This window comes from Corapipo altera, unplaced genomic scaffold (genome assembly GCF_003945725.1).
Source record: "Corapipo altera isolate COAL_440 unplaced genomic scaffold, ASM394572v1 271, whole genome shotgun sequence".
NCBI lineage: Eukaryota > Metazoa > Chordata > Aves > Passeriformes > Pipridae > Corapipo > Corapipo altera.
The window spans coordinates 82,999-91,321 of record NW_020884935.1 but is presented as its reverse complement, the minus strand read 5'-3'; the positions used below and the strand labels follow the sequence as shown (position 1 = coordinate 91,321).

Sequence of the window (8,323 nt, the reverse complement as noted above, 5' to 3'; positions counted from 1 at the left end):
TGGTGACTGGCACCAGCACGACCCCTGTGGCCAGCGGGGTTGCCGGCACCTTCATGACCATCCAGGACCTGTGGGAAAGGAGCATAAACAGATCTGGGGGAGGCCTGCTCTGTGCCAAGGACAGTGCTACTGAAACAGACTCCTTGCTCTGGCAGTAAGTATGAGGACATACCCCCCTGGCTGGGGCTGTGGCACCTGTGGGCTGTCCCTGCCCTAAGGCCTCTCTCTGTCCCCAGCTGTCCCCGGGAGGAGCTGAAGACCCTGCCACGGGCAGAGCTGGAAGGGCGGCTGGAGAGCACCCTCATCATCATCGAAGCCCTGGCGCTCCAGCTGCGTGGCTTGCAGGGGAGCCAGCGGCTGCTGCCTGGTGTGGGGCCGGCTGAGCAGAGGGACATGATCACACAGACGGACATCACCCGCCCTGAAGGGGTAAGAGTCCTCTCTGAGGTGATGCCACCCCGTTCCCCGCAGCCTCAGTGCCGTGACAGTGCCCATGTGCCGCTGGCGAGACGGTGACCCCGGCTGGGCTTCAGCCCAGTGGAGTGGAAGTAAAGCAGGGCTGCTGCAGCACAGCATCACATGCCCGGTTGCTGCATTATCACGCCCAGATCAACCCGCTGAGTTTGCTGGGTTTGAACCCTTGTGGGGGGAAACATCCCTGGCACATGCAGAGGGAGGATGGAAGATGTCATGGCTGACCAGCTCTTGCTGGACCCAGGGTGGAGTGGGGCTGGTGCTAAGCCCTCTCTGCTCTGCTGGATGCCCTTAGGAGGAAGAGATTTACCACCACCTCTACCTCGAGCAGTGGAAGAAAACAGCGGCCCTGCAGCGGCAGCGGGGAGCAGAGCAGGATCTGCAGCAGGAGCTGGAGCTGGCTGCCAAGAACGTGGTGTGTCTCACTGGCTGCATGCAATGAGTGTGCTGGGTCTCAGCTGGGCAGGGCACACGTATGTGCCTGGCACTGTCTGTGCCAGCTACAGGAGTGCTGCTGGAACTCCAGTGTCCTTGTCCCTTCCCTAGACCGCCTGGAGGAGCCAGTGCTTCCTGTTCCGGGGCCTCGTGAATGCCGCCTTTCAGAGATTGCAGGATGAGAAGGGAGCCCTCGCACAGGAGGTGAGCCCTGGCACATCAGTCTGGTTCCCCTTTCCCCTGGGTTTGGGAGATGATGGTGCTGCCAGCACCCATGGCAGCTGTCACCAGTGTCTCACAGTGCTGTCTCCTCCTGTAGCGGGAGCAGGTGAGGGCCCTGGTGTCCCGGTGCAAGGCGATGCTGGAAAGAGTGCCCAGCAAGCTGAAGAGCTGCCTGGAGGAGCGGGATGCCATGAGGCAGCGAGCAGACGAAGCCCTACAAGCTAAGGAGGAGGTAAAGGGGGAGCTGTTGGGAGCAGTCTCTCCTGGGTTCGTGCCTTTGCTAAGGCATCCTGTGTCTCTGCCCCTCTCTCGGGCGTGAGGGTCTCCTGGCATCCCAAGGGAAAAACCCATTATGGAAGGCCAAGGGTGCTGTGGCTGCGTGGGGAGATGGAGCTCTCTGCGTGGGTTTTTGGTGTGGGCTGTGTCCCGCTGGGAGCAGGAATCCTAGGCTGGCACAACTTGCAGAGACGGCTCCCGGGAGTTGCCCCTCATGCAGCAGCATGCCTGGGGCAGCATCCTCTCCTTTGCAGGGCTATCACTTCCTGGAGGCCTTCCGTGCCCATGCCAGCGCCCAGATCAGTGCCCGTGACCAGAGCTTGGCCTCCCAGAGAGAGCTGTGCACCCTGCTGGCAGAGGCCATCGACCTGCAGGTACTGAGTGGGGTGGTACCCCCAGCTGCCCCCCACCTGGGTGATCGGGGGCTGGAAGGGCATCCCCATGTCCTGAGCTTGGATAATGCTCTGCGAGGGCTTGGATGGGCTTGGGTGCACCGGAGGTTTCCTGGTGCTGCTGCTGGGAAGCTGCTCCAAATTTGGCCTCAGGGCTGTCACTTGCCTCCCCACGTGGCCATTAAATGTTGCTTCTCCACCATGGCACCGCTGACTCATCTCTCCTACCCCACAGAAATCCCTGTCTGCCGAGGCTCAGGCTTTCCGGAAAATCAGAGATGTCACCTTTGAAAATCTGCAGAAGGAAAGGAAAGCCATGAATGTGGAGGTGAGGGGTGTCCCGGGGGGGCTCAGCCCCTTGCTGCCCTGACAGTGCTCTGTGCCATAAGCAGCCTAACTGGAGACTTGTCCCTGGTCACACAGCAGGGCAGTGCCACCAGTGCCATGGCAGTGCCATGCTGAGCTGCCTGGTGCTGTCTCCCTTTCCAGCGGGAGCAGGTGAGGGCCCTGATGTCCCGGTGCAAGGCCGTGCTGGAGCGTGTGCCCAGCAAGCTGCGGAGCTGCCTGGAGGAGCGGGATGCCAAGAGGCAGCAAGCAGACGAAGCTCTTCAAGCCAAGGAGGAGGTAGGGAGGTGCCTGGTGCTGAGTGATGTCCGAGGCATGGGGTGATTTGGGGCACCCCATGGGGAAGAGCAGCCTAAAACAAGCACCGTGCCCCCACAGGTGTCCCACCAGCTGCAGGAGACCTCGATGGCCCTGCAGAACGCGGAGACTCAACTGGAGCAGCTGACAGTGGCCAACTCACGCCTTACAAAAGGTAGGGGTGGGTGACATGGGGGTTTGCAGCTGCCCCATCCCCACTGCCCCTGTCCTTCTGCACTGACTGCTCTGTCCCTTGCAGACCTGAGCTCTGCAATGACAAATCATGCCAGTGTGGAACAGGAGCGGGATGCACTGCAGCAGGATAACAAGAAGCAGCAAGAGAAGATGGACGAGTGGGTTTGAGCCCTGGGGTCCTGAGCCCCTTCTCACCCCTTGCCCCCAAAATGCAGCACCCCCTGACTCCATCCCCTCCCCATAGGCTGGCATGGGAGAACAAGACCCTGAAGGGGAGGTGTGATGAGCTGTGCCAGGAGCTGCTGGAGGCCACCGAGTGCCGGGAGGTAGGAGCTGCCTGACCCTGCCTGCACTGTCAAGTGCTGCTGGCCCCCATGATGGCCTCTCTAGAATGCTGGCAACCGGCCAGGAGCGGGATTAGCCCTCCTGCAGAGGGGGGATGAGCCCTCGAGGGCGGGTTGACATCCCGCACGTAGCACAGCTTTTCATCCTGCCCATCGGGTGATTCCCCGGGAGGGGGCTGGGCAGCTCTTGGAGATAATTTTCCCCTGCAGGCATGGAGCCATCTCCCAGCCTGACCTATGTCCCCAGTAAACTGTTGGTTTCCAGGAGTTATCTGCTGGGATAAAGCTGCCCTTGATTGGAAACAGCACCCTGAGGCAGGGGAGGGTCTGTACTGGGGGTCCCAATGGGCCCCCCTGGGTCTCCCTTTGGCTGCTCATGGCCATGTCCCTCCACTCTCTTGCAGTTCCTTGATCAGGAGAACAACATGTCCCGCATGCAGCTGCTGGAGGTAGAGGCCAGGCTGAAGTCCACACAGGCCACTCTGCAGGAGCGTACCCTGCAGCACGAGAAGCTGATGGATTCCCACCAACGCCTGCGGTACTGCCCCACTCACCACCTCCACTTGAACCCCTCTATTTTTAGGAAATCAAGCCCTTCCTGGGGGGTGGGGGAGACAGGGGACCATGGCTATGGTCATTTCTGCCCCAGCCAAGTGTGGTTGTCCAGGTGGGTGGGAGACACTTGGAGAAGCCCAGCAGAGACCCCATCTTGGGGTAAGCTTCCCAAATCTATAGGATTTGCACCATGGCTGGTTCATGGTGAGAGGCTGGCATGGGAAATGTCCCCATCCCACATCAAGGAGGGGGAATATGCTACTCCTGCTGAGGCTGATGCCATCCCATAGGGAAGAGCAGGCTACCCTGAGCAAGGAGATAGAGAGCACCAAGGCCGAGCTCCTCAACGTGCAGATGAAGAGGAGCAAAGTTTCCTGGTGCTCCAAGGACATTGCAGAGTGCCACACGCGGCTGCAGGAGCTTGCTGACTGCCTCAAGGCCACTCTAGAAGAGCAGGTAGGAACCTTGTGCTGGGAACAAAGGGCAGTCACACACCCGTGCCTCTCCATGGCGTAGCTTCCAGACCCCTGTGCTTGCTGGGGCAGTCACAAGCTGCACTCTGGTGCTGTGCTCTCCTTCCCCTCTGAAGGATAACGATGATGTCCCAGCGAGAAGCAAAGCCTGGACCCCGGCAGGGCGGGCCACAGGCTGGCAGACACCCCGGCGTGCCTGGACCCCTGCCTTCCGCACGCCAGCACACCGCACCCCACACTGCACCGGCAACTCCTTCGTGGGCAGCGTCCTGAAAGCCATGTCAGGGAAAGGTGAGCTGGCCCCCCCTGCCTGGGTTTTGGGGCATGAGGATGGAGATGGCTCCCTCCTGTGCTGAAGGATGTGCAGGGCTGGGCACAGCCTCTGTCTTCTCCTCTCGCAGATGCCAATGAAGCCACCAGAGGTGGGAGTGCTGTTACCAAGGACAAACTCACATCCACACCAAAGCCAGAAGGTATTGGGGCTGTCACTGTGCTCTGGACTCTGCTGCAAAACTGCAGTGCTGCTGCACAGAGTGATGAGCAGGGATGCCTTCCTCTGTGTCCCCTGTGGCTGATGTCCCTCTGTGCCACTCATGAGGCTCTTCCCTGCCTCCAGATCCTGAGGAGAGTCTGCTGGAGAGCGTGAAAGAGCTGAAAGCTGTGGTCTCCAACCTTGCCATGCTGAGCTTCCGCATCCAAGAGCTGGAGCAGAGCGAGTTCAAGGCACTGCAGATGGAGATGTGAGTTCAGCAGGGGCTCACATCAAAGGCCAGACAGGGGCATCACTCTCCTGGGCATGGCCTCTCCTGCAGGCAGCCTGCCTGGGTCTGCCTCTTGCCCCACCTCTGGATTAGACCTCTCGTGCTGTGGCTAGATGGGCTTTTTCCAGATGGCTGGGTTTGGACAGTTGTCTTCTCACACCATGGGGCTGATGGGATGCCCAGAAAGGGGTTTGGTACTTGGTGCTGTGCTCTGCTGTGATCCCCAGCCGCTCACCACCACTGTCCTCTCCCAGTTCCGACTTGCAGCTCCGTCTGGAGACGGTGACAGAGGAGAACCAGGAGAAGATGGATGCCCAGGCTGCCACCATTGCCAAGCTGAACAAGGCACTGAGGACCAAGATCGAGGTGAGCTGTGCCAGAAGTGGGCCAGCGTTCACCCCAGGGCAGAGCCGAACTGGGACGGGCGCTGATCTAGGACACAGAGAAATCTGGTGATGCCCCATGGGTGCTCCTGGCTTGTCTGACCTTCTTGAACATGAGAAAACCCTCTTCCCCACAGGGTGCTGGGGGTGTCCAGGGCCGGGCACTGCCTGACACTGCTTCTTCCTCCCTTGCAGAGTGAGAAGGAGCTGCAGGACGTGGTGAAACAGCAGGAAGAGAAGATGTTGAAACTCATTGACAAGAGTGGGGAAGTCACGGTGTGTGATGGGGGCACAGCTGGGCTGCACGCTGGGGGGGGCTGCTGGTCCCAGGACCCCTCTCAGCAACTCCTCTCCCCCCACAGATGCTGAAGGAAGAGGTCTCCCAGCTGAAGCGCTCGCTCCAGCGTGCAGAGACGGAGGCCAAGGTGCTCTGGGAGGAGATGCGGGAGAAGGAGCCCAAGGTTGACACTGCCCACGTCCAGGACCGGGTCTGGCTGCGGCAGGAGGTGAGGCCAGGGGGCTGCTGAGGACTCCTCATGTCAGCAACCCTGCCCTGGACAAGAAGAGCTCTCCAAACCTTGCTCCCTGCAACACCCCCTTATCCCAGGGCTCTTTCCCCACAGTGATCTCAGCAGTGCTCACTCCTTTTGCAGGTGGATAAACTGCGGCTGCTGCTCCTGGAAAAACGGGATGAGAAACGGCTGCTCTATGACAAGTGCCTGGCGCAGGTATGGAGGGCCCCAAGGGGCTGCCTTGGTGCCAGTCATAGAATCAGAATGGTTTGTGTTGGAAGGGACCTTTTGAAGATCATTTAGTTCCAAACCCCCTGACATGGACAGGGCTCCCCTCTCCCTTTTGGGCTCATCCCTGCCCAGGTTTGGAGCAGGCTCCTGACAGGCATTTCCTACTGCAGGAAGCGATGCTCCGTGATGTCCAGAAGGAGCACATGAAAGAGCTGAGGACCCACAAGGAGATGAAGGAGAAGATGAAAGAAGTGAGGTTTATGGTTCATTGCTCACCCTTATTGTGACTGCAGTAAAATCACCTCCCATCCCAAACACTCACTAATGCTTCTGCTGTCCCCAGGTCCTGTCAGCCGTCCCTGAGGTGGTGGTGGTCTGCCAGGAGTTCCACAGCCTGCTGCGGTACCTGGGCCTGAAGCCAGACAGCAAGGAAGCTGCTGAGCCGCTGCCCCAAAACCCCTAGCCTGAAACCTTTCTGTTCCTAATGTTATAATTGTTTATTGAATAAAGTTTTGTTGGCATTTACCCTGCCTGGTGCGTGGATTCAGGAAGCACCTGGTGCTCTGGGTGGGGACAAATTGTCCAGCCTGTGCCGGCTGCTCCTGTTCCGTCACGGGGCTGTGGGCACAGCTCCTTGCCACCCCAGGGCCTCTCCTTCTTGGCAGGGGCCACATCCCCCGCTGCCAGTGCTTGCTCTCAATGAGGCGCTGCATTCCCCAGGCTCCCACCCCGCGGCCTCGGCAGCAGCCGGACTGTCCGGGCTGAGCCAGCTTCCCTCTCCAGCCCCCCCCTCCTCCTCTTGCCCTAGATTCCCTCTGCGACCCCCCTCCTCCTTCCCCCTCCACTGGGATCATCTGGATCCTGCACACCCCCATCGTGGGGTTGCGGGCACATGCCTGTCGTGTCAGGATGGTTCTAGAGGCTGGATCCTGCTCCTCATAACGGGGCTGTGAGCACACGCCTGTTGCACAGGGACGTTTCCCCTGCCCAGCATGGTTCCAGCAGGCAGCATCCCATGGCTCAGGCAGTGCTGGGAGCTCTGCCAGCTCCTGCTCCCAACCCCCCCCTTGGCCCCTGCTGCTGCATGGAGGGGGGCTCCCTTTAGGGGCTCCCCTGCTCCCAGCACAGCTCCAACCTCACCTCCCTCCTTCCCTGCTAGGGCAGCTCCTGCGGGATCCCCATCCCGGTGTTCCCGACCCCAAGGATGCTCCCCACCACCGTGGGGACCACATGGCACCTCCCTCCCCTGCGATGGCTCAAAATAGCAGCACTCAAACAAGTGCTCTGGTTTTTAATGGCCTGTTTCTCCTGCCCAAGGGGGGGGGAATCACCTTCCCCTGCCCTCTGCCACAGCCCTGATGCTCTGTGCGAGGCAGGGACTGTGATACCCTCGGTGCTGGCACCCTGATTTCCCCAGGGAATGGAGGTGTTTTCCCTGGGAAATGGAGGTGTTTGGGACTGTGCCTCTGCTTCCCGGGTGTGTGGGTGGCCCTTGGGGAAGCAGCACTCATTTCTCCCTGGCATCACCTCCCTCCCTGCTCTGGCTGTGACCCCGCTGGCTGCGGGGATGGCAGGTATGGCCCCCCAAGATGAGAGGCTGGCAGTGGGGGCTCCCGGCTCTGTGATGCAGGGAGAAATGTGCTCCTTTCCCTGGATTAGGGCCACGCGGGGCAGCTGAGCCCTCCTTTTACGGCAGGATTCAGCACAGCAGGGCCCTGGCAGCTGTCCCCGTGGGGTGAGTGGGGACACTGGTATTGTCCCTGTGCTGGTTCCAGGCGGTTGTTTAGGGGGGCTGGTCTCCAGTGAGTGCCTCTACCCTGTCCTGGGGGCTCTGAGGCTCAGCACTGCTGGGGCTTGGCCCCTGGTCACAGAGGTGACCCAGCCGGGGGGTCTGGAGCGTTAACAGTGGGGTGGCACAGTGACCCCAGCCTGAGGGTGGCGCAGGGGGTCCCTAGCCCAGAGGTGATGAGGGGGAGGTCTCTGTTCCGAGCTGGTAGTGGAAATAGGGGGGCACAGCGGTTTCCCCAGCCTGGCGGATGGCACAGGAGGTCGCTGCCCCTAGTTGGCAGCGGCACAAGGGGGGCACAGTGGGTCCCCAGCAGTAGCAAGGGGGTGGCAGATGAGGTCCCTGCCCATAATCAGGCAGGAGTCTGTGGGACAGAAGGGTCTCCAGCAGCAACTGGTGGTGGCACAGCGGGGTGCCTGTGTGGCACGAGGACTCTGCCCATGGCAAGGGGTGACTCAGCTGTGTCCCCGGACTGTGTGTGTGTGGGGGGAGCACAGAGGGGTCCCCAACATCAGCGAGGGGCTGCAAAGTGGAGGTACAACAGGGTCCCCAGTCCGGAGTTGTCACCCTGGGGTCCCAACCAGCGCAGCGGTCGTCGCCGGCCAGGGGGAGGAAGAAGGCACGACCCTGGCGGGGGGATTG

At 60.8% G+C, this 8,323-nt stretch overlaps 1 protein-coding gene across 3 annotated transcripts in view; it reads left to right on the top strand.

Annotated features, from left to right (window-relative positions):
* The window catches only part of SPAG5 (sperm associated antigen 5), an 8,752-nt gene extending 2,332 nt beyond the window's left edge, over positions 1-6,420 (top strand). For 2 of the 3 annotated variants that reach the window (XM_027660451.1, XM_027660452.1), the window contains 22 exons: positions 1-154; positions 237-429; positions 770-889; positions 1,021-1,113; positions 1,229-1,363; positions 1,662-1,781; positions 2,035-2,127; positions 2,289-2,423; positions 2,523-2,616; positions 2,701-2,794; positions 2,881-2,962; positions 3,385-3,518; positions 3,826-3,991; positions 4,125-4,299; positions 4,410-4,481; positions 4,625-4,748; positions 5,024-5,135; positions 5,348-5,428; positions 5,515-5,658; positions 5,806-5,880; positions 6,066-6,146; positions 6,239-6,420. The exon at positions 1-154 is cut by the window's left edge and continues 1,246 nt beyond it. In XM_027660451.1, coding sequence (XP_027516252.1) covers positions 1-154; positions 237-429; positions 770-889; positions 1,021-1,113; positions 1,229-1,363; positions 1,662-1,781; positions 2,035-2,127; positions 2,289-2,423; positions 2,523-2,616; positions 2,701-2,794; positions 2,881-2,962; positions 3,385-3,518; positions 3,826-3,991; positions 4,125-4,299; positions 4,410-4,481; positions 4,625-4,748; positions 5,024-5,135; positions 5,348-5,428; positions 5,515-5,658; positions 5,806-5,880; positions 6,066-6,146; positions 6,239-6,358 — 2,597 coding nt within the window. In that variant the 3' untranslated portion in view covers positions 6,359-6,420. The remainder of the gene's footprint in view (positions 155-236; positions 430-769; positions 890-1,020; positions 1,114-1,228; positions 1,364-1,661; positions 1,782-2,034; positions 2,128-2,288; positions 2,424-2,522; positions 2,617-2,700; positions 2,795-2,880; positions 2,963-3,384; positions 3,519-3,825; positions 3,992-4,124; positions 4,300-4,409; positions 4,482-4,624; positions 4,749-5,023; positions 5,136-5,347; positions 5,429-5,514; positions 5,659-5,805; positions 5,881-6,065; positions 6,147-6,238) is intronic. The other variant, XM_027660453.1, reaches the window with a different exon arrangement.
* The last annotated feature ends 1,903 nt before the right edge of the window (positions 6,421-8,323 follow it).